Source organism: Amphibalanus amphitrite, unplaced genomic scaffold (genome assembly GCF_019059575.1).
Source record: "Amphibalanus amphitrite isolate SeventyFive unplaced genomic scaffold, NRLGWU_Aamphi_draft 000155F_arrow, whole genome shotgun sequence".
Taxonomy (NCBI): Eukaryota; Metazoa; Arthropoda; class Thecostraca; order Balanomorpha; family Balanidae; genus Amphibalanus; species Amphibalanus amphitrite.
Genome location: NW_024881650.1, coordinates 727,725 through 752,693, shown reverse-complemented (window position 1 = coordinate 752,693; position 24,969 = coordinate 727,725). Strand labels below are relative to the sequence as shown.

Below are 24,969 nucleotides of genomic sequence, written 5' to 3'. Positions count from 1 at the left end.
AAGGCTACACGCCACTACAGGTGGAGCTTATGATCGGGGTTGTTGCTGATGATCTGTTCAGGCGACTTAAGTAACCTGGGCACTAGGGGTACCCATTTTTCCCGATTTTGGAAATTTGAGGGTGGGGGTGGTTTTTCCCATTATTTCGCGGCTCCTGATTCCAATGATGCCAAAAATATTGAAATCAAAGGTGGTTTAGGGGTCGCGAATTGAGATTGAAATTTGCGTATTTACCTAGAAATATGCCTATTTTACGCTGATAGTAAATCGCACCAAAGGCAAACTTTTTGTTTCGAAAGTCGGGTAGAGGGGTCATTGAGCGCTCCTTTTTCATCCAGATCGATGTGCTCCATCACGTGGTTCCGGTTAAATGCCTTACTAGCGATCAATACAAGTCGATATTGCAACATTTGGTGAAAAGCGCCGTGATGTTTTGCTCCTGTTGTTGGTATCATTCTGGTCGGCGTGTGATCATTTTTTATATCTTCTGCCTTCATGTGACCTTTGGTGACCTTTGGTATTGGTGACCTTTGATGACCTGTGAGGTCAAACTTAAATATGACGTTTCAGTTGCCACATCTCAGTTCATGACAGGCTTTTTGTGTCCATACAATTAAAGTTTCCGCAAATTAGGTCAGGATACATCTCACAGGTTATGACTCCGAATGGACTTCAAACCATGTAATTCAAAAACGATCAAACCATTTTGACCGTATACTTCCACAAGACACGCCGTTCTGATCGCTGACCACAGGCGGCGGAACGGGGAGGGCACCGGAGCACCGTGCCCCCCTTTGATTTGGCATTTTAACATTAGCCCTAGGGGCGTTGCTTGGAAAGAATGGGACCAAAAGTCGGCAGTGCCCCCCTTAATTGAAGGTGTTCCACCGCTACTGTCGCTGACGGCTACGATGTAATACACGTATGAGACAAGGTAGAATAACTCTGGGTGTTCTACCCAAAAATATCAACTTCTAATCCAAAAACATAAACTCCAAAGCGTCGATTCTTTCCATGCCTACCAACCATGTACCTACTATTCCATTTCTTCAGTGGGGATACGAGTACACGTCTTAAGTGTAAGAGGTTCCGATACAATGCACATTGCACATCATTTACGACTTTGCATTTTCGACCACGGGCGACTAGCCATGCGCTGATACGTGAATAGCTGATAAGTGACGAAGACCTTTCACTGCTCCTTGCACAGATCACTTGTGATCTGAGGTGATTGGCGTATGAATCTGAAGAACCTAATGAAGCAGAAGATTTTCATCCTGCATGGGCCGTATATGGTGGTAACCAGGACGCGGCGTCATATAAAAGAGTGTGCGTGCAGAGCTGAAGACGAGAACTAGGTCCGCCACCTAAGGTCCATGGCCCACCCAATGTGTCGGCCCCCAGGCAATGCCAGGAGTCAGTAAACGGATCTGCCTCGGAGTTGGCTGAGTCGTTTAGACTTGGCACCTTCCTAATTTCCAGCTTTAGCCAATGCCATTCGACTTCAGTTCAGCACCATTTGAGGGTTTGGACTGGGCATGTAGAGTGCAGCGTAAGGTCCGTTATCTTGCAAGGACGCTGCTGGCAGCGGCCATCACCAGGCACTAGTTCCATGACATGATATCTGCACCCGTCTCAAGTTAACAATATGTCAACAGTCTAAACAAAAGTCTGTACCTATGTGGGTGTGATTGTTTGTGGGAGAGGGGCAAAGCTACACTCATACAGCAGTCACCCAACGGCGCGGTGGTGTAAAGCTTGCGCCCCTCCCTCAGCCGTGTCTGCAACTCCGGGACTACAGGGGAGGTCGGCTAGCGAATTGGCAAAGGTCATGCAAACCGGCATAGCTTCAGTGCTGTTTTCATCTCGTTAAAGATATAAATAGGCCATTAACAACTTATTTATCTACTTCATGCCATATTTCCGTTACAATACGACACACGAGTTATATCGTCACATCCGTAACGGCTTTTAATGCCCCTCCCACCCAGATTGTGTCAACATTCATTGTTTACGTCCTGGGGTTCAGTCATTTCTTTTGCTGAATAAGACGACTCATTGAAAACTAAATGGTCCTAATGAGAAAGCTTCGATCACTGATTTGAGCCCTCTGACTACATAGCCAGTCGTTCTAAGAGTTACGGTCTTGTATATATGTAGGTACTAATGACGGTCTAAGCCACAGTGAGTGTAAATGAGCATATGCTGTTCATTGACCAAAATGATATTTTTGGTGCTCTCTTTTACCGCTGCACGTCGAATACCACTGCAACACATTCAGGCTTTGCGCATTTATATCCATTCATATGAAGTCATTTTTCCAAGTAAAATTAAAACTTCCAATGCAAGCTCGCGATCCCTAAAAGTGGTCTGATATCGTTATTTCTGTCACTGCTAGATCCAGAACGGAGCAAATAATGATAAAATCGACCCCAAACCGTTGGCATGGTAACTTTGTCCCAACATAAAATAATGTTAATTTGGCCGATTTTCCGCTAAAATTGACCTTTTCATTTTGAATACGTGACCTCTAGAAATAGTTTGGTTTCGTTATTTTTGGCACAGATGGAATCAGAATGGACCAAATAATGGGAAAATTGACTCCCACCTGTTAGCATGGTAACCTTGTTCCAAAATAAAATAGCATTAATTTGGTCGATTTTTCGCTAAAACTGGCATTTTCATGTTGAATTCGCGACCCCTAGAAATCGTTTGATTTCACTATTTTTGGCACAGATGGAATCAGAATAGACCAAATAATGGGAAAATCCACCCCCACCAGCGGCGTATTTAGAAAATCGCGAAGGGGGGGGCCAAGGGTTTGGAGGGCGCCACCTCACCCAAGGAGGGCGCCATACGGTCGCGAGATAAAAAATCGCTCAGTGGGGGTTGGGGGGTTGGGAGGCGTTTTTTACCATGCCACCAGTTTTTTTTTGCGTAACCTCGTATAGGTCGTGCTGCATTGATTTTGCATCGTGTGTATTCATTATACTCCAGGTCACAAAAGGTCAAGTGTTCTTGAAATGCTGCGCCGAAGGCGCGCGAAATTTTTGAAAACAACCTTTTCCTCCGCTTTTTAGGCACGCCTTTTATACGATCACTGTTCAAAGCTCCTCTCGCTCTTTTACCAAATTTGAAGGTGTAAAAAATACCTAAGGTTTGGTCGGGCCGCTGCCACACAAACTGTACAGAAAGCTTGGCTCATGGGTGTCGATGTATAAAAGTTTATTGGCGGTGGCATATCTACGCACCAGATCACCGTATCGGATTGATACCGGAGCGCGAGATGCGTAAACATCATCCAAATTACCTCAGACCAGCCTTCATAGCCTTCTCACAGATGCATACAGTGTACCCACATAACCAGTTTCAATCACCGAAACTTCAGATGCCTGCTGTTGCGCCCGAACCTGTTGACAATACTTAATCGTAATCCATATAGATGCCATGATGCACGTAAAGTAGGATCAATCCGTTAAGACCAAAGACGTGTTTTATGCATCGTAGAGCGTAGATAGTTTTGGTAGGTATAGATACTTCATTCATTGTGCTGAATGCACGTTCATTTGTGGCAGTTTTCACAGGCAAGACATCAACTATGTGCAATAGAACGACTAAGTTGAAAAACATGCCAAAGGAGTAAATAAATGATAGGAGGGCAGCGATCAACGGATGTTGCCAATAGGTAGAAGGGCTGCGATCCACAGGAGGGCACTAATAGGTAGAAGAGCCCCGATCAACATCCCGAGTTTCGACAGTAGGGCACCGATAGGTAGGAAGTTGGCGAGCAGCAGGAGGGCGCCAATGGATAGAAGGGCAGCGATCAACAGGAGGGCACCAATAGGTAGGAGGGCGCCGATCAACAATCAACAGGAGGGCGCCACCAGGTAAGAGGGTGGCGAGGAACAGGAGAGCACCAATAGGAGGGTGGCGATCAACAAGAGGTCGCCAATAGGTGGGAGGGCGGTCATCAACTGGAAGTCGCCAATGAGCGGAAGGGTGACGATTAAAATGGGGGTGGCAATGGTGAGGAGGGCGCCTTTGCTCAAAAGGATGACACGAACAGGAGGGCGTCTGTGCGGAGGGCGCTGGTCAACAGGAAGGTGCCAGTGGATAGGAGGGCGGTGATCAACAGGAGGGTGCCAGTGGTTAGGAGGGCGGCGATCTACACGAGGGCGCCAATAGGAGAAAGGCCCCGATTAACATTCAACAGGAAGGACTAGGGAACCAATAGGTAGGAGGGCGGCACTGAACAAGAGGGTGCCAAAAGGGAGAAAGGCGGCCTTCAAAATTTCACATGAGGGCTCAATAGGTAGGAGAGCGCCAATAATTATGAGGACGCCGATCAGCAGAAGGGCAGCAATGTGTAGCAGGGTGGCGACCTACAGGAGGGCGCCTTCGGGTGAGAGGGCGCTTATTTACAGGACAGCGGCTTACATAGGCGACCACCGTTACGCTTAGAGAGCTACAGCCTACAAATGTGGTTGGAGGGCGCCCGAGGGAGCCCTCCAACCGTATTTGGAGGGCGTATTTGGAATGGGCGTCCTCCGAGGGCGCCCTCCATCCGTATTTTCCCTGTAAACACATTCGCGATTGGAGGGCGCCCTCCAGTCGCGATTGTTTTTCGATTCGATTATATCACAATTGCATTTGCGATTGGAGGGCGCCTTCGGCGCCCTCCAATCGCAAAGGGCGCCTTCGGCGCCCAAGGGGGGGGGGCCATGGCCCAGTGGCCCCCCCCCCTGCCTACGCCCCTGACCCCCACCTAAAATTTGAAAAATTGACCCAAAAATGGGTACCCCTACTGGGCACCCATCGGCTTTCTGATCAGTATCATGTCAGGTGTGAGCAATTTGATGGACAATGTTCGTCAATTTATAGTTATCACTGGTGTTGTGAGCCGTAACCTAAATCCGTCGGCACTGGCTTCGGGCCGGGGGTACTGATATCTGCGACTTCCGTGTGACATATCTTTTTGTACCATATAGGCATTTCAAGTACCGCCATGCATACGATCGGAACGTCGGTCGGATACGTTTCGCCGCTTCGTAAGTCGAGCCGTCAGGTGCGGGTACAGCTGTGCGTACATCGGAGCAGCAAATGGAAGGAAAATAATATGTAATATATTATTTTAGTTGCAGACTTGCAGCACTTGAATCTTGATCCTTCCAACACATCGTTATTAGGAAGATCGTTTCTGCTGAGTTCCACGCCTTAACAATCCCGCCCAGTGGTTGGCTATTCCATGACCTCAGCTCCCCGCCGGGGCCGGGGGGTCGTGCCGCTGCACCATGCCGCGGCACCGGCCGGGCCCCTGTCCAGTGTCCTGGCGCCCCTGTCCGGCCTTCCTAGACAGGCCACGTGACCGGGCTCCACGGCCGGCTGCGGGCCGCGCGGCCGATCACGTGACCGGGCCGGAAGCCGTACACGTTGTGGCTGACGGTGACTGGATGTGGCTGGCTAACAGCGCCGGCCGGCGGGTCAGGAGGAGGCGGCTGGCGGCAGCGGAGCGTCCAGCGGCACTGGTTTTCACTTACAACAAGCAACATCGGATGGTGCCCTCTAAATACCTACTCGTACTCAGTGACAATGTTGGGAATGTAGGTAGGAAGCCACCGTCGCTCGATGAGTAAATGGGTATGAGGGGGCGAACTCTTCGCACCAGGGCTAGGCTGACCGACGTGGAACGTTCACCGTTTAATTGGTAAGAGCAGACGTATGACAGCCCACACGGCCCAGAGCTACAAAGACATCGGTATTCAATGCAGTGCTTCTGCTGAGCCAGGTGGTTCAATGTTTAAGCGTTGAGGCAATGCCGGAGTTTGATGAACGTCTTGGTCATTGAGTTCGAGCGTTCTAAACATCCACCAATATTCATGAAATAATGTAGCGACTTTGGGAAAATCTTAGATATCTACTATAATATTTTTATGTGGACCTGGATGCATCGATATTTCCATGGCTTCATGAGTCGTCTCTTAGCTGCGATTATATTTTCTTTCATCACAATAGGTATGGAGTAGCAGAGAGGCTGTCCATCATGGCCTTCACCTCTGTCACTGGGGCCCCGGGTTAGGCAGCTTCTGAGCGCGGTGCCAGTGTGGGCCGACTGCCACCGCCGGCTGACCTGGATAGGTGCCGCCCACTGCCGCCACTGGCTCTGTCGGTGTCGGCACGGCCAGGGCGGGGCCGGGCCCGCCGCCGCCGCCGCCGCCGCCCGGTGCAGTGGGCTGGCAGCAGCGCCGACCACGGCGCCAGTCCCCGCCTCACCGCCCGGCTGACTGGTCCGAGAGCTGACCTTGGCCCGCGCACGGCACTGACCGGAGACCGCTCCCTGCGGCTGGCTGACCCGTCAGAACACTCCCCCCGGCCAGCTGACCCGTCACTGACCGCTCCCTGCGCCCTGCGGCCGGCTGACCCGTCAGGTCGGTCGGGGGGGGGGGGGGGCTGTGCGCCCGTCACTGACCGCTCCTCCAGTTGGCTGACCCGGGGGGGGGGGAGTGGGACCCGTCACTGACTGCTCCCTGCGGCCGGCCATGGCCCGTCGGTTGCCGACCTACAAGGTCGGTCAGTAGGAAACATCAGTTTGTTTCTTTTAATTAATTTCACCTTTGCGTGCCTTCTTTTACCAGAGATGGAAACGCAGATAGCTCAAGTTCTTAGTTACAGCATTGGTCCAACACAAACACTCGATAGTGTAGTTGGAATGTCAATGTTCAATTTCGGTGCTTCATCTGGTAAACGCCAGTGTAGTATCGGGTCCGGCGAGGTTTCAACAAACGATCGAACTTGTCACGTCCTATTGGTACGAGCAGGAGCACTAAATACATAGTCAGTTCGGGGTCGTACATTCCCATCGGCTCCATCGACTCTCTTTGTCAGCCATACGGTGTTTCTTTCTGGGAGTATAATCGCCGCTTCATCAATCGGTAGCAGAACTCGACCGCCGCACAGCGGCCCATACCTTCCCACACCGTTATGGAAACGGCCGACCTGACGACGACCGACCGTGTGCCGTAATGGTGCGGGCAGTCGAGCGCTCGCTCCTGGACCGTGCAGACGGGAAGAAAGTCGCTGAGCTGCACTGCTGCACGGCTCACACGCTGCCGGAAAACCCACCTCTGGGACCGTCCGGGTGGTGCAGCGCGGCGGCCCGAGCCCGGCTACCCTCGCCGAGACCGTCCTACTGGCCGGTCGAACGGGCTGCTCTGCCCCCGCTGTAACTGGTCTGCCCCGCTGCACCGCTGTTACCTATCTGTGGATGATCCGCTGTCCCTGCTGCCCCGCTATCCCGCTGCTGCATCCGTCCGCTGCTAGTCGCTGATAACCTCAGGCGAGGTCGGCTTCCCGCTGTTCTTTACATGTCATTCTGCGATCCATGGTCTGTGGGTGCGCTGGCTCCCGCAGTGAGCCCTCTGTTTTTCATGTCCCCTGCAGAGCGGGCCCGAGGGACCAGGCTGTCACCCACCTCGAGCATTGACGCCCCTTCTCATTCCTTATGAGTGCCCCAGCTCAGTGGGTCCTGGGTCCCCAGCCCTTCCCCTTCCACGCTTGGTCCTCACTGGCGCCCCTGCCCGGTCCTCACGGTCGGCCTCGGTCCTCAAGGAGTGCAGATTGCGCCCCGCTCTCGGCCGTGCAGCTGCGCTCAGTCGTGACTGCTAATGCAGCATCTGACTGCCCGCTGCAGCCGACGGCTGGTTCGGTCCGGTTCTGTCTGTCTGCACTCTGCAGGCCGGAGGAGGGGCCGGTTCGGTGCCGGCTGGAGGAGCCGACCCGTCCGCCCTCCCTCCTACCGCGCCGGACTGACGGCGGTGCGGCTGCCCGCGCCGCTGACGGCCGCTCGGCCGGCCGACTCACCAGCAGCGAAGGTCAGCCGAGCGGAGCGGCGCGGCGCACCAGGCGCGGGGCGGCCACCTGCCTGCAGTGCCGCCCGGCGCTCCGAGCCAGTGCAGAGCCGCCACGGCGCGCGCACAGCGAGTTTAGAGTCGAGAGTCGCCCCGGCGCGGCGCCATGGAGCGCGGCGCTGCGTGAGGGGACGCCCCAGCCCCGTCCTTTGGCTCGGGGGAGGTGAGGGGTGATTATGGTGAGGTTGAGGTCGAATCAAGGGCATGGCTCCTTCGGATGATTGACTGAAAATTTATGGGAGCATCGTGGTCCTGTTGTCTTGGCGCGGTTTGAATCTGATCCGGGTGGTTTAGGAGGTGGATTTTAGCTGGGAAGACGGTGAACCTCCGCGGCTCGCAGCCCATCTCAGTGCAGAGTTTGGATCCGGGCGCGGTCTCGGCTGCGTCGCCAACTGGGCGTGGCGTGGCACGACGGCGGTCGGCGGCCAGGCGGCGCCAACAACCGCCGTCTCTATCACCGGCCAGGGAGCCGACCGAGCCGACTCGAGAGCCAGCCAGCCGGTCAGACGGCCAGTCAGCCAGCCAGCCAGCCGGTCAGACGGCCAGACAGCCAGCCAGCCAGTCGGTCAGACGGCCAGCCAGCCGGTCAGACGGTCAGCCAGCCGGTCAGACGGCCAGCCAACCAGCCGGTCAGACGGCCAGCCAGCCAGCCAGCCAGCCGGTCAGACGGCCAGACAGTGACGGTGAGCGCCCTCGGCTGGCGGTGAGCGCCCCTCCTCGGCTGGCGGGCGCCCCTCCTCGGCCGTCGCTGCTCGGACGCGCGCTGCCGTATCGGCCGGGGCCGGGGCCAGAGTCCGCCGACTGCACTCCGGCGCCGCTCGATCCGGTCTCCGCGCTGCTGCGGCGGCGTGACGTCAGCCAGCGGCGGCGCCGGCTGTCGGGCGGGCGCACTCCACAGTGAGCCAGCAGCGCCGGTCGGATGGGCCACTCCAGCGGTGGCCGGCCGTACCGCACCTGACGGAGCCGCGCCCGCCGCCACCGTCATAAGAGAGGTACCGCGCGGCGTGTGCGGCTCAGCGGAGTGCCGCCACAGCTCTGCCGGCGGAAACACCTGGTGACCGCTGAGGCGCTCCATTCGCCATACTCCCCGAACGAAGGGTTACGAAAGGAGGGTTGCGAGGGTTACGAAGAGGAGGGTTGCGAGGGTTACGAGGAGGGAAACGAAAACCTCTGCGCTGCACGAAGAGTTGAGCTCTATCACCGCCACAGACGCCAGATCTTCTCGAGCCCACCGATGCGGGTTCAATGCTTTGAAAAGGTACATTGACGATTGTTAAAGGGACAGTATCATCGAAAAAAAAATCAATGTATTGAGCTGATTTTTTATTTACTAGCATTTCTTATTTTTCTGAATCAGAAAAACATAGTTTGAGGACCGAACTCGGTGAAAAATATTGCAACCACATTTCATTTTCATGATTCATTTTCATGAGCGAACCACCACTATACAAGCATGGCCGCCAGTTTGGAAGCATGCAAAATTACTACAGAACTGGCGCAGATAATACATTATTGACGCTACGCTTACGCGGTCGTTCTTCTGATTGAGTTGTCCTTAGGGAGAGGTAGCATTAGGTATTGCCTATAAAAATATCACGTGACAATTGGAGGGAGTGACAATTGGACGTGACAATTGACAATGGGAGAAAATATCACGTGACAATCACGTGATAAACGTCATACATTGGAGGGAGATTGTGATTCAAGCTGGAGGAATTCCTTTGTTGAGCCGCTAGAATCCGAAGGAAACAGCGGAAATTGCCTACGACTATTTAATGAATTTAACGGTGATGAATAAGTGCGAAAAACGTTTTGGCTTTATAAAATTTGATGAAATGACCAGGGTAAAAGTTTTATTACTGGCGGTCAATTCAAAGCGGCGCAAACATTTAAACAGTGAAGATAGTGAAGCACGATTCAAAGTGTGGTACACCTTTCGTACTTTGAGCGGCGATAGCGGGATAACGGTGTGGAGCTTCGAGGATCGGTCTTCAGTTCCCGGACCAGAAAGGTGGGGCCTATGCAATGTCAAATTTCATCAAAATGGTGATACTGTCCCTTTAAACATGTCTGGATTCAATGGCCCGAAAAAAAAAAAAACGGGAAAGTGCTTCGATGCAGTTGTTGTTCATTCCATATTTATATGAATATTATTGGCACAAATAGCTTTATATTGAGCTTCAATATGGAGGCACTATTGTCGTGAACGGGATATTGCATTATTAGATTAGTTGATAAATTTAGGTTTTCTGTGCATTTTCTGCATAAACCCTTTTGCAGCGGCCAGCGATGGCTTCTCAGTCCTAGCTCCTATACGGCCTTGCTAGCTCCTAATCATTTCCAAGTAATCAATCGGTACCGGTGTCCGAATCGACTTCATTTTCAGCTGCCTGCAGTCCCGGTCCAATAGGGGCGAACCCATGCCCCGGTGTCTGGCTGGATATGGGACGGCCTTTATGACAGCTCTGAGCTGAGTAGTGTGGATACCTATCTGAGAAAGTGCTGACACACAACCGCTGGGAGTGGCGGCCGTCCCGAGACGCCGAGCCGATCCGCCCGGGCTGGCTGTCGAGCCGCCGTGATCGTGCAGCTCCGTGCTCTTAGACCGTCGAATGCGATCGATGGTTTTGCAGACGCGGTGGCACTGTGCCGGTAGCGATGACACACTGTCGGTAGCGATGACACTGTGCCGGTAGCGATGACACTGTCTGGACGGTAGCAGCGATATCGGTGTCAGTGGCAGCGCTGGACCTTCGTTCGTATAGTGAGGCCGGCGCCTCCAGGAAGGGTATACCGTCAGCTGGACGCTTGGTCCGCCACCAGTGATCGACCACCGTGACCGAGCAGCTGGTCGGTCAGTGGATCGGTCACCTGCACGACCGACCAACCGCCAGTGACGCCAGTGGCCGGCCAGCCGACCGACCGACCGAACGACTGACTGAACGACTGACGAACCCGGCGACCGGCTCCGGCCGACAACCGACCCGACTTTTCCTGGCCGCTCACCGGCAGCCCTCTGTTGTGGGATGGGGAGCAGACTACTGACCTGACCTGACCCAAACTGGCCTGACTAGTGACTCACTCTCATCTTTTTACTTGTGTCTTCTCTGCAAAGTACGCCTGAATATTAAACATCGAGACATATTTACCCCATTAGACATTAAGCCGCGCAATGATCTGAACCGGTCACATGACAAAGCTTATCGAATACGGCGAGTCAATATTCCACCTAAATAAGACATGCAGTCATGGCGCTCACGCCAGGCCGGCTCTGGTCAGTGGTGACCCTCGACTGGTCAGACTGTGTCCTGTTTATCCCGGGGCGGTCTGGCGGCTGGCCGAGCGTGCTGCTGTCAGTGCTCAGCCTCGCCGGCGCCCCGGCCAGCCCGCCGCCATACGGCCTCCAACGAGCCGGGGTCGCTCCTCTACCCGGCCCGTCCATGCGTGCGTCAGCATCCGTGGACCGTGGAATGACGTCCGGACGGCCGAGAGCCGCCGTGACCGGGACCGGTGAGCCGCCGCGACGGTCCAGGCTCGCAGCCGATCTGGCATGTGATGTGATATTATCTCTGCTGTTGAGGTATACCAGTAGGTACTGGCAGTGGCGGCATTTTGCCCTGGGACCCCGGCATTCTTTAACAATTGGTCCCTGCAGGCGCGGTCTTATTATTCCGATTTTCCTGCCAAGAGTTCGGTTCCAAACGTATCCCACTTACAGAACCCCGGTGGGTGGTATTTTATGTTCCTACCAGGCCATGAGTTTCCTCAGATGCTTTCCTGCCAAGTTCTTGGCTTTCTCTGCTGATGGGTTTACTTATTGCTAAAAGGCTGAAGCTCCGTATATTCCCCCTGAGGATCTAACATACTCTGTTGAAATCGAGATATTCCCCGCCAGGCCCCGAATGTTTCCGTTGAACCCTGCCCTCGCTGACACATCTCTGTCCCTCTGAGCGCTGATTGCTGAGTGCTGAAGTCCGACCGATGCGTTCTGCTCAGTGCTGAGGTCCGACCAGAATGCTGAATGCTGAGTGCTGAGTGCTGAGGTCCGTCCGGCGTACTCTGCGTAGATCTGGGTACTGAGGTCCGGCTGGCGTGCTGAGTGCTGAGCGCTGAGCCCCGTTGGGAGTGCTCTGCTCAGATCTGAGTGCCGAGCGCCGAGGTCCGGCCGGCGGGCTGAGTGCTGAGTGCTGAGGTCCGGACGGAGGCCACGAGTGCCGCTGTCAGCTGGCGGCCGGCCGACCGTTTGTGTCGTCACGCTCGGCCGGGGCCGCTGCGGCGCGGCGCGGCGCGGCTCAGGTGTGCCGAGCCGGAGCGGCGCCCGGCCGGCTGTGGCAGTCGCGCGGCCGTCCTCGGAGGCGGCTCGAGTGGCCCGCGGAGCACCTGAGCGGCTGTATCGACCCCGGCGGCGGCCGCCAGCCAGCCCGCGGCCGCAGACGGCGCGTGATGACCGGTCTGATCGGACCGAGCGCGCGCCAGACGCCTGTTCCCCGATAGCGGTGCCGATGGGATGTCGCCGTTCAGTGTTCACGCACAATCGCTGCTTGGAACTGCCTGCATTAGCTTTCTTGTTTGTATTTGAGTTTTCCCTTTGTTCCTTAGATGCCTTTTTTTTAGAAGGATCTCATAAAAGAAGCGACTGTGTCGAAGTAGTCCATCGTTTGGCGATGACCGCTCACCATTCCCGACTGGGTCTCACTGTCTGACACGCGCGACCGTGGCGGCGGCGGAGGGGTGCATCGATTCCCTCACATGCACGCTCACACGGGCACGTCCTGTGGTCGTGTTGGCGCTCACCGGACGCTGCTCAGTAGTGGGGGTACCCGGTATGGGAGACTGCTGAGTGTTATTTCGTAGAAATGCCTCTCTCCTGTTACAACCGAGCGACTGGTGAGCTGGCCTCTGGGACGCCCGATTGTCCCAAGAAGTGGCTGGACGGTGTGTCGCAACGGCTGGGTGCCGGGCGGGCTGTTATCGGCGTCGGTCGCGCGGCGGCCGGCCGGCGGACCCGGAGAGCCGGCCGATAACGGTATCTGCCGGCCCGCGGCGCGGCACCCTCGGCTGACGCCGCCTCTGTCTTGCTCACAGGCGACTGACATGGCTGAGAGCGCCACCGGCGCCGCCGCCAGCTCAGCCGACTCGGCCGCCGCCAACGAGGGCAGACTGGGTGAGAGCGTCGCGCCGGTCGATGGCGCTGGGGAGACCGCCGACGCCGACAGAGCCGACGGGTCAGAGCAGGTGGGTGCCGCCAGCGAGCAGGGCCACCGCCAGGAGCGCGGCGCCACCGGGGACGACGGAGCACAGCCGCCTATAGCGCCACAGGAGACTGAGAAGGAGCAGGATCCACTGGAGCAGCAGGAGCTAGACGAGGCGCAGCTCTCCCCTGACTCGGACGAAGGTGAAGGAGTGAACAAGGAGCTGCCCGACTGCAAGCTCAAACGCACCTACTACTGCAAGAAGTGTCCTTTTACCACGCGAAACCCGCGTGAATTTCTGTATCATCAGAAGGACGTGCACAGCATACGCCTTCAAATCAACGAGTGTCCTCACTGTATATACGCCTCAAGGTGTAAACTCAAACTGAACCGTCACCTGCGCATGGTTCACGAGGACGCGAAGCCAGCGAAGATGGAGGAATCCCAGGAAAAAGGTCCTTTGACCATCGTCAGCGAACCTTCGCCCGTCAGAGAAGAAGAGGATGAAGAGGGCATTGAAGAGGAGGAGGTCGAGGAAAGTTTGTACTCGTTGAAGGACTACGGAGACATGGACGGGGAAATTCTGAAAGAGGAGGACGTCAGGGATGAACCCCAAACGAGCCGCTCCTCCAAATCGCGCAGCGAGCTAAAGAAGAAGTTCTACCGCTGCTCAAAGTGCCAATACATGACGCACATCAAATCGCGTTTTACGAAGCACGTCAAGTACCACTCGATGCCGATGATCAAGTGCGAGCTGTGCGAGTTTCGCACACCGTACAAGTGGAACCTGGACCGGCACATGAAGAATCACACTGGCAGCGGCGAGTTCCAGTGCAACCAGTGCAGCTTCTCGGCGCACATCAAGCAGAGTCTGACGGTGCACATCCAGAACCACCACCTGCCGGCCAGCCAGGTGCTGGAGAAGCTGCGCGCCAAGTGCAACGTCGGCGGCTCGGACGCCATGGACCACAGCGGCTCCGAGGAGGTGCTGGATGTCGACGAGGAGGAGCTCCTTCGACTGGAGCGCGAGGAAGATTCCGAGGACGAGGAGACCGAGAAGGAGGTCAGGTCCAAGGAACCTGCCAAGCCCAAGGTGAAGCCGACGGCACGCAAGACGGCGCCGGCCAGCCGTTCGAACGCCGACTCCGCCGAGCGTCACGACTTTGACAAGGACTTTGTTCACCCTGACGACGTGGTGGAGAGGAACGGCCGCGTCTACATCAAGGACCTCAAGTGCTCGGTGTGCAGCTACAAGACGCTGTACGAGAAGGACTTGCTGCGCCATGAGTACTCCCAGCACGGTGTGGTGCGTAACGGCATCATCCCTCCGGTGTTCACCCCGCCGCAGAAACCGTCTCCGGTGGCGGCGCCCGGCCGCACCGGGGCCGCCACTGCCACTTCGGTGGCCTCCACTGCCTCGTCCACAGCCGTCTCGCCCGCCTCCTCGGCTGCTGCCACCTCCGGGTCTTCGTCCGCCACCGGCTCCTCCTCGACAGAGAAGCCGAAGCCGAAGCGGCCCCCGCCGAGCCTGATCCCGCTGCAGGGCCGGCAGGACAAAGACGGCGAGGGGGCGGCCGAGGCGGCCGAGGACGCGCCTGCCGACGGCGACTCGCCCGAGGCCGTGGCCATGAACGAGCGCGCCGAGCGGGCCGCCGAGGAGTTCCTGTCGGCCCGCTCGGACGGCGCCGGCCCGCAGTCGGTGCTCGACCGGCTCTTCACACAGAAGATGGCGGCTGCTGGGGCCAGTGACACGACCAAGGCGGACGAGCCGAAACTGGCGAGCGGCGAGCGGCAGGCGTCGCGACCGACCTCGACCCGATGTCAATACTGCCGCCATCGGTGTAAGACCACCGACGACCTCCGCACCCATCAGAAGAGCTGCCCGGAGGCCCCGGCCTCCGCTGCCACCGCTGGCGCTGAGGCCGACTCTCAGAAGCAGGTGTTTGTGTGGAACTCTGCCTCCGGGAGCGGCGACGCCCCGTCGGAGGGCAGCGCGCCGGCAGTCAGGGAGGGCAGGACGGTGGCCGAAGCGGCCGCCGATGACGAGGGTGGCGATGCGTCTCACGCCGACAACGGCTCGCCTCAGACGCGCTCGCACGGTCCCCCAACTCGGGGCGACGGGGAGGCCAAGCTGGTCACCCGGCGCGTGTTCAAGTGTCCGAACTGCACGTTCTGGGCCACCACGGCGTCCCGGTTCCACGTGCACCTGGTCGGCCACATGAACATGAAGCCGTACGAGTGTACCGAGTGCGGCTACCGCTCCAACTGGCGCTGGGACATCACCAAACACATCAAACTCAAGTCGGCCAAGGACCGCAGCCACCTGCGCGCCAAGCTCTTCATCAACGACGGCGGCAGCACGCGCGACTACGACAAGTACGACATCTACCTGGAGTATATGCAGGTGGAGGAGGGACTCCAGTGCAAGCCCCAGATCAGCTCCTCGGTGCGGAAGCGCAGCAGCCCCGGCTCGCTGGGCCCGCAGCCGGGCTCGTCGCCGCTGTCTGCGCCGTCCGTGTCGCCGCGGCCGCCGCTGCCGCTCCGGCCCGGGGTGCCGGTGCCGCCCAATGTGACGGTGCGCAGTCCGTTCGGCAGCACGCTGCCGCTCTACGAGCCGCCGCTGATCGGTAACCCGCCGCTGGCCCGGATGCCGATGCCGCCGCGACTGACGCGCGCGCCGCTGGGCCCGGCGCGGCCCGGCGCGCCGCCGCCGCCGTTCCGTCCGGCGGCCGCCTTCAAGCAGCCGGTGCTGGACCTGCCGTTCGCGGCGCGCGGCGTGCTGCTGCCGGGGGTGCGGCTGCCGGGCGTGCCCGTGAGCGGCGTGCCGGGCGTGGTGCGGCCGCTGGCGCCGGCGCCCTCGCTGGAGTCGCTGAAGCGGATGGACCCGACGCTGGCCGCCATGGGCATCACGGACGAGAACACGGCCATCGTGATGCCGGAGCCGCCGCCGGACGCCGCTGCCGGACAGGGCTCGGGGCAGGGCGGCGCCGGCGGCGCCAAGAAACCCACCGTCTGGCGCTGCAAAAAGTGCAACTTCAAGTGAGTACCTACCGATTCATCCGGAGGGGTTGGATACGGGTGGCCCGGGTGGGCCGTGGACATGTCTGTTGGAGAGTCTGTAGCGGACGTATTAACTTGAATATTAGTTGGGTGTTATATGGGTGGTTTATTAGCGTATGTATGAGCCTATGTGGAACACTACAGACCAGTGCTCATACCTGCAGTCGGTAAACGTTCGTTACTGGTACACAATGAAACGGCAGCTCAGCCGTGCCCATAACGACAGTCGTCGGAGGCGGGTCGTCGGAGACGTAACACTAAAACTAAAACGACAGGGCGGCAAAGCCGCTGCCGCTACCGTTCCATTGTCTCGTCTCTCGACCTCTGTGTTGATATTTTTCAATGCATCAAGTGTAATCTGCATTTAGATGCATCGTTTGAAGTAGTCCAACAGAGGTGAGCTGCCCAAGGCGCAAATTAGTCGTGCGTAGGGGATATGTTAGATAAAGCGCTGCTGCACAGCTGATCGTGGTACGGGACCGTTTTTGTTGTGCTTGTGTTCGTCGGGCCCGTCTCCTACCCGTTACTTCCCTCTGAAGAAGTGTTTATGATGTCGCTGCGCAGCTCGTATTCCTCACATTCTGAGGGTGTTTTCAGACACAAGGACCGGAGGATGATGCTGGCCCACGTGGCCAAGCACACCAACCGCGAAAAATACAACTGCGGCCACTGCGGCAAGCCGTCCAACTGGCAGAGTGTGATCCGGGTAACTGACCTCGGCGCGGCGGCCCTGTGACCTCCCGTGACCTCCGGTGACCTCTGGTGACCTCTCCCGGCAGCGGTGGCGGCCGCGACTGACGGTGGCAGCTCGCTCCGACTAAATACTGATTCCGCTTCTCTTGATGGTCTCTTTCAGGTGTGCACGCCGGTTCCGATCTTTCATCTGTACCTCTAGTACTAACCTCTGTAGTTCTCGAACAGGGACAGTCGGACTCTCACACCCCGGCCGGCCGTTCTCACAGGTTGCGCGCGGCTCTCACCTCTCACCTCTCGGCTCTCGCCGCTCTGACCCGGTGGCGGCTGCTGTCTCACTCTCTCCCGCTCCCCCTCTGCCCCTCTTGGTAGGCACGCCGACAGGGAGGTGGTTCGCGCCCACTACCGCTCTCACAATGCCCCCTACATGTGTGGCCACTGCGGCCAGGGATCCAAGTGGAAGCATGTCCTTCAGGTGGGTGCCTCGCGCGCGTGCCTTTCGGAGGTCATCCGCCACCCTACTGAGCCCACCCGATCGCTTTGCTCCGACTCACTTTATCCGCCCAGTTCCCGCCCTATCACTCCGTACCGTCCCATTCCGTGCCACCAGTCCCTGTCACTGTCCCATTTATTTGTTACTCTGCCTGGGAAGTGGGATCAGCGCCTTGTCTAACATCCTCATCTGTTAGGAACGACTTCTGCTGCACTGGAATCCTAGCATGCTCTTCTAGGTAGTATAACGGGTGAAGGAACCGGTAGATCAGGATCAACTCACCAAAAATGTGTGGATTGAAATGCGCAACATGTCGCAAGCGGACAAAATATATGTCGGTTCAAGTTATTCTTTATCATGCTATTGTTAGGCTGCTGTTCCTATTTCTACTTCAGTTTCGATTTTTGTAGATGAAGTCGTCTTTGGCTCAGCAGTGATGTGACAGTGCCCCCAATCGTAACGTAACATGTCGCGTTACTTGTGTTGTAACAACTAACATGTCTTATCAAGCACAGCAGTGTCGTGCCAGACAGCTGCGTCGAGTGTAGCAGCCTCTATCTGTGCTGTCTGTTAGTGGTGGAGACCTCCGTTACTGTGTTGACTAACCGTTCCCCCCGTTAACGTAACCATTTCCCTAGGGTAATCATCACTCGTTTGTTTGGTAACCATTTCCCGTGTCTGTTTTGTAATCGTTTCGTGTCCTATCTGTTTAGCACCTACCCGCTTCCCGTCAGTTTGGTAACCCGTTTCCGTATGTGTGGTGACCGTTTCCCTTCTGTTCGGCAGCGCCATTGTCGTATGAAGCACAACGGCAACGTGTCTGTGGTGGAGAACAGGGTGGAGACGGAGGGCGGGCCAGGTCAGCAGCAGGCGCAGACGCAGAAACAGCGGGCCTCCTCGGACGTCACCATCTCCGTGGTCAACAAACAGGGAGGAAACGGTACGGGAAACGTGGCAACTAACAGGGAGGAAACGGTGCGGGAAACACGGCTAATAACAGGAAGGCAACGGTACGGGATACATGGCAACAAACAAGGAGGAAACGGTACGGAAACGCTGCAATACACAGGGAGGAAACGGTACGGGAAACGCGGCAATAAACAGGGAGGAAACGGCACGGGAAACACGGCAATAAACAGAGAGGCAACGGTACGGGAAAAACGGCTAATAACAGGGACGAAACGGTACGGGAAACCGGGCTAACACACAGGGGAAACGGTACGGGAAACGTGGCAACTAAACAGGGAGGAAATGGCACGGGAAACATGGCAACAAGCAGGGAGGCAGCTGTACGGGACACATTGCAACAAACAGCGAGGGAACGGTACGGAAGAAATGGCAACACACAGGGAGGAAACAGAGCGGGAAACATGGCAACACACAGGGAGGAAACGGCACGGGAAACATAGTTAACAAACAGGGAGGGAACGTTATGGAAACCAATGCAACAAACGGGGGCAACGAAACGGGAAACATGGTCAGGAAACAGGGAGGCAACGGTACGGGACTTGACAAACAGCTCGATAACGGCAAGGAAAATAATACCTGGATGACAGCTCATACGCTTTACTCTGTAGGGCTCGGTTCTGTAGACATTTATGGCACCGGTTCCCGTCACTGTCGTTATTATCCATCAGTGGCTTATGGGTGAGCCAAATGGTAGACTGTATCTGAAGATGTATACTCATGAACAAACCGGTTACCGAAGCCCAGTGTAGCTGTTTGAAACCGCCATTCGGCTACAATTCCCCTGGTTAACTGACTGACATCCCGCGACTCTGTGTTCGCAGGCTCGGCGGGCGCCTCGTTCCGCTGCGACATCTGCTCCTACACGTGCGCCAACAACGACGAGACGATCTCGGCGCACATGCAGCACCACACGCCGCAGCCCGGCGCCACATTCAAGTGCATCCTCTGCCCCTTCTACGTCTCAACCAAGAAGTACGTACTGCGACGACTGAGTACTAATTAGTTATGTCTCGGTTGATACGCCAGAGGGTCACGTCACTTGTAAACGGTCCTACTTGTACAAGATGTAAGATTGTGCCTAAGCTAGTTGCCCTAATTGTACATCCAAATGACCGCATACATGTGGATTACAGATGACTAAGTGACTGTCAGTGACTTAATGATTATCTGTTCCGTCCTTAAAATTCCAACAAACAGTGTTCTAGCTCCTGAACTGACCTTCCACGCCCGCCTCCCTACAGGGCGCTCTCTGACCACATGCTACTCCACGGCGTGACGTCACCGCAGCAGTTTGTGACGCAAAAGGGTCCCAATTCGACCGGATGCACCCCGTCGACACCCACCGCCCAGCAGGTATGTCGGCTGGGTCAGACAGGTCAAATAGGGTCACTAGGGTCAAACGTTAGTGTGTTTAACGGGGCCATACGCGTCGAACGGACGCGGTGTCGAGATCAGAGACAGAAACTGGATATGTTGTTGGTCATTGGTCATTGTACCTATCTCTACGTGTGTATCTTTCATATATTTGATTTCAGTTCGTTGTGAAACTCTTTCCTTAAACACCTTGTTTTTCTTCCCCGACCCCGTTTGAATCGTTTGCCTTATCGTGTTATAGTTCGAACAGATGTGCTGTATTTTGTTCCGCTCAGTATCGTTTCTCCTTGTTTTGGATAGTAAGCCGTTACGTCGTGTTTCACTGACCCTATTTTCTCTCTCCCTTTTCTGGCCAGTTCGAGCCGGTCGATTTCATCCAGGCGGGTCCAGCGGAGGCACAGAGCGCCAACAAGCCGTTCCGGTGCACGCAGTGTCCGTTCGCCACGGACCAGAAGAGCCAGTTCCAGTACCACCGGCAGTACCACGTACCGCGCGGCATGCCGTACCGCTGTCCGGCCTGCTCGTACTCGGTGCAGCAGCGCAGCCACCTGATCGCGCACGCCCGGCTGCACGGCCTGCAGCCGCGGCCAGGCGCCACTAGCGGCGACAAGCCCAAGCGGGCGCTGCTGAAGCCGGAGAGGAGCACGGTGGCCGGCCCCGTGCTGAGGGACGCCGACACTCGGCACATGGACGAGGTGCCCCTCGTCTGGGTCTCCCGCGGCGGCAAGTTCTTCAAGATGTTCAAGTGCCGCCAGTGTCCGCACGTCAACCTGCGTAAGAGCAACATCCAGGACCACGAGAAGATGCACACGGATCGTGACCTGGCCGGGTACGCGCACCGCTGCACCAAGTGCAACTACGTGTGTATCAACGCGGGCGTGCTGTCTGGCCACCTCAAGGTGCACACCTACTGGCTGGGCAAGATCCACGCCGTGGTCGACATGAAGCGCAGTGACGAGGAGCAGCTGCGCGAGATCCTGGGCGAGGACGCCGCCAGCGACGTGGAGGTGGTGCTGGACAGGTCGCTGCCGGCGCCGGTGGCCACCTCCAGCGCCTCCAGCGGCCCGGCGGCGGCGGCTGCGGACACGGCGAGCGCGACCGACTCGCAGCGGATCCTCTACTTCTGCCAGCACTGCCCAGCGCGCTTCTTCCACGATAACGAGATCAAGATCCACTCTCGGTTCCACGGTATGAACCTGCCGTTCACGTGTCAGAAGTGCAGCTACACGGCGCGCCAGCACCCGCACCTGCTGGCCCACTTGAAGGTGCACTCGGAAGAGTACCGTGACCGGACCCGCTCCCTGCTGCTCATCTACACCAGCTCCCCGGACCACCCGCCGCGCGGCGCCGCCCCGGCTCAGCCGCCCGCCCCGCCGGCATCACAGGCGACCCCCTCGCCCAAGAGGACCACCCCGTCCCCGGCGCCGGGGACAGCGTCCTCCCCTGCGACTGTGATGGCGGCCGCCGGCCAGCCGGACGTCCCGGCGCCCTCGGCCAGTCCGTACCAGCCGGCGGCCGGTGCCGACACCGCGCCAGCCGCCGGGACGGAGCCCGAGACTACTCCCACCGCCGGGGCTGAGTCCTCCCCCTCCCGGGCCTCGCCGACACCCAAAACGGCGTGGAAGGTGAAACGGTTCACGTGCAGCCAGTGTCCGGCGCGGTTTGTGAAAGAGGCCACGCTGCGCTACCACATCTCGCTGCACGGCAGTAACGGGCCGTTCCGCTGCGACCGCTGCAACTATGCCGTGAAGACGTACGGCAACCTGGTACAACATCTGAACCTGCACACCGAGTCCGACCTGGCCGGTACGTGGGGGCACGGGGCTGACGCACAGCCGCTGGGTGGGGAAAGGACACGGTCTGGGGAGGATCCGGGTATGAGCATCGAAGTTAGCACGCCAAATGAATGCCGCGTAACGACATGGGATCATTGGTAGAGCTATACTTTTATTTGTCTTACGGCATAATCTTAACGTTTGCTACGTTTGTGACTACCTTCTGTCTTTTGTGGGTGGTCTGTCAATTAGTTTTGACCGTGCATCACACGACTGTCATTAACGTAAACCAAACGGTTTCTTTAACTGCTCCACCGTACTTCATTGACCCGGCAGTCTTACTGACCTCCCGTCCATCCCGGCAGGCGACACCAGCAGCCGGCGCTCCTCGCCAGACGCCGACGTGGGTCGCTTCAGGGCCTCCGCCAACGACTTCCCCATGTCCGGCGTGGACCTGCTGAAGCGCAAGCTGGACTTCGAGAAGGAGCACCTGGGCGAGCTGAACGAGAATAACCTTCCGTCACGCAAGGTGATGCGTTTCGCGCCGCCCAGCATGGACCCCACCAGCCCGTACTACGCTGAACGGGCCGGGAACCCCGACTTCGCCTACCCGACTGTACTTGACCGGTACGGCCGGGAGCGCGAGAAACGCTACAAGTGCCGCCGCTGTCCGTCCGCCTTCGAGAAGCGCGAGCAGTACATCAAGCACATCAACCTGCACGGCGTGCAGAACCGCTACACCTGCTCCATCTGCGACTACTCTGTGAAATACTACCCCAACTTCTGTAACCACATGAAGCGGCATGGTATCCGGCCGCCGCCGATGGACGAGGCGGCCAGCGCCACCGTCTCCGGCCAGGACTCGGGCTCCAACTCGCCGCGGCCTGGCGGAGCAGGGGACGAGTCACCGCGGCCGGCCGGCGGCAGGGGGGCCGCCTTCACGGGCGCGCCGGAGCTGACCACGGCTGAGAGGCAGCAGCTGGTGCTGCAGCGCGTCAGGGAGGAACAAGACGCCCTCAAGGGTGAGTGGACAACGGTGGTGGATCAGGGAGGGGAGGGAAACGGAGGGGGATAGCGCTGACGGCGAGCGCGGGGCACAGGGTGCACGGCTTCGGGCTACAGTGAGGACTGGCGAGTCTGAAAGCTAGCGAGACTGATTTGAAACACCAGCCCACATGTTTCTCACGGTAACTGGTTTCCTACAATCCGATGCTTTTCTGCCTCTTGTTGACAATTCATTGTCGTAAAAAATCGCATTGGGATTGTATTGCCCGGTCGGAAGCACTCGCTCCCATTGGACCGCACCTGACCGCTGATCTGCCCCGTTGCAGAGGACTCTGAGCCGCCGCGCAAGGTGCACTGGTGTGAGCTGTGTCCGTACGCCAACGTACGGCGCGACACGACCGAGAACCATCGGTGGCGTCACCTGTTCTACGGCGGCCCGCGCGGGCCCATCAGCTGCGGCTACTGCGACTTCTCCGCACAGCAGAGCCACCTGATGCGCGACCACTACAAGGTCCACTTCCGACCCTGCAAGTACATCAAGGTGGAGTCGTACACGGAGCTCGTCAAGCTGGAGGTGTTCATGAAGGAGGTCAACGTGCAGGAGGAGGACGCCGTGAGTGCTCTCGGAGCTTCAAAACTGCCTGAGAGCTGGATGGAATGGTGTGAAAGTTATTGTTCCGAGTGATAGCGCTGTTTTTTTAAGTTTTCTTTCATACTATTTCGTATTAACTTTTCAAAATTTGTTGGGATAAAAAACTTCAAAATTTAACGTCCAACGTCCACATAACCGTTCCGCGAATTCAATCGTTATCGTTTTGTTTATTGTTTGCTTGATGCTCCTCAATCTTATCCGATCGACTAAGACTTGATTTTCTGTGACCATAAACTGCCCTCTGACACTGACCTGCTCCCTCCTCAGGAGATTCTGGAGGACGCCTGTGAGGACGTGGACGTCTCCACGCACGACGTGTTGTTCGCCGCCTCCGACTGGGACGAGACGCGACCGGAGCCGGAGCTGACACCCGGCGAGCCGCCCGTGCTCGTGGACGTCTTCACCGGAGACTTTGTCAGCGAGAAACGCGCCGAGAACGGCGAGACGGCGGACCGGCCGGAGGACGAGCCCGACCAGAAGAGGGTGAAGCTGGAGAGTAAGGAGAAGGAGGCGTCACCGGACCAGGAGGCGGCGGCGCGCGGAGACGCCGAGGATGTGGCGGTGAAGGACGAGGAGACCAGTGAGGACACTGATGCAGACAAGGATGACGACGTGGCAGTGAATGCCACAGAAGAGGCCGTAGAGGATGCAGCAGGGGGTGCCGACGCCGGCGACTCGGCAGGGGTGGCTGAGGATGGTGACGGTGCTGATGTCAAAATGGAGGTGGAGGGAGACGAAGACGCCGCCGCCGCCGCTGAGGACAGCCTGGCCGCGGAGACGGCCGAGGTCGGCGAGGAGGCGGGAGAGGACCGGGAGGAGGATACCCAGGCGGAGGAGGAGGACATACCGCAGGAGCCGCTGGAGGACCCCCTGGCGGCCGACTAGCTGCCCGCGGCGGCGTCGGTCCCCGGCCGGCCGCAGCTCCGGCGGCGGTGTGTCGGTGCTGCTGAGCCGTTGCCGGGGCTGCTGGGAGGTGAGAGACCGCCAGACAGTCCCCAGTCGGTGCCAGTGAGGGGAAGGGAGCGCACGGCGGCCCCCAGCCGGCGTCAGTGAGGGGTGGAGAGCTCAGGGTACAGTCTCTGCTGAGGGACCGCGCGGCGGCCCCCAGCCGGTGTCAGTGAGAGGAGCTCAGGGTACAGTCTCAGCTGAGGGACCGCGCGGCGGCCTCAGTGAGGGGTGGAGAGCTCAGGGTACAGTCCGTGCTGCTGAGGGACCCCGCGGCGGCATCAGTGAGGGGTGGAGAGCTCAGGGTCCAGTCCGTGCTGCTGTGCTGGGCAGAGGACGGATGGTGACGCCAGTGTTGGACCGTTTGGACTGACCACAGACCCGGTCCGAGACGAACCCCCGTGGGGAGCGAGCTCCGGGACTCCGGTGACGGGACTGGGCCGTTCTCCATCCTGTGATCCACACTGTGTGTGAAGGGCGTTATGTTTGATGACGTATGCGTGGACCGACGCGGACGAGTTCCAACGCTTACCAACTGTGCAATGTAAATAGGAGTGTGGTGTGAGCTGTTCATATCAAAAAGCCGCCGGACGTTTCTGCCGAGGCCGCTCCTCGGCCAACCACCGTCCACTGTTCCTATGGGCGCCCCGGAGGGGTCAGGGCGGGGCCGCCCCCGGTCCGCCCCGCCGGCCTGCTGTGATATGTAATCAGCTGACGGCACGCGCAGTCAGCTGACCACGGCCGTCAGCTGAGCCTGCCGAAAAGTGTACCGTGTCCAGACCAAAGAGCGCGGCCCGCGCGAGTGACGGCTGTACGTTTTGGAGCGTGGGCCGGCCTGACTCAGCTATACGTGTCGATCGCGCGCTAAATATACACCCCCAGTGACGTGGCGCCGGATTTTGTCTCA

The 24,969-nt window shown here is 57.8% G+C and overlaps 1 protein-coding gene across 1 annotated transcript in view; it reads left to right on the top strand.

Moving 5' to 3' along the window:
* The window catches only part of LOC122383099, a 35,055-nt gene extending 10,102 nt beyond the window's left edge, over positions 1-24,953 (top strand). Inside the window, exons 2-10 of the mRNA XM_043369217.1 lie at positions 12,990-16,135; positions 17,222-17,324; positions 18,129-18,282; positions 19,133-19,283; positions 19,553-19,664; positions 20,042-21,491; positions 21,826-22,482; positions 22,792-23,078; positions 23,385-24,953. Of these exons, the coding sequence (XP_043225152.1) occupies positions 12,999-16,135; positions 17,222-17,324; positions 18,129-18,282; positions 19,133-19,283; positions 19,553-19,664; positions 20,042-21,491; positions 21,826-22,482; positions 22,792-23,078; positions 23,385-24,002 (6,669 nt within the window). The 5' untranslated portion in view covers positions 12,990-12,998 and the 3' untranslated portion in view covers positions 24,003-24,953. The remainder of the gene's footprint in view (positions 1-12,989; positions 16,136-17,221; positions 17,325-18,128; positions 18,283-19,132; positions 19,284-19,552; positions 19,665-20,041; positions 21,492-21,825; positions 22,483-22,791; positions 23,079-23,384) is intronic.
* The last annotated feature ends 16 nt before the right edge of the window (positions 24,954-24,969 follow it).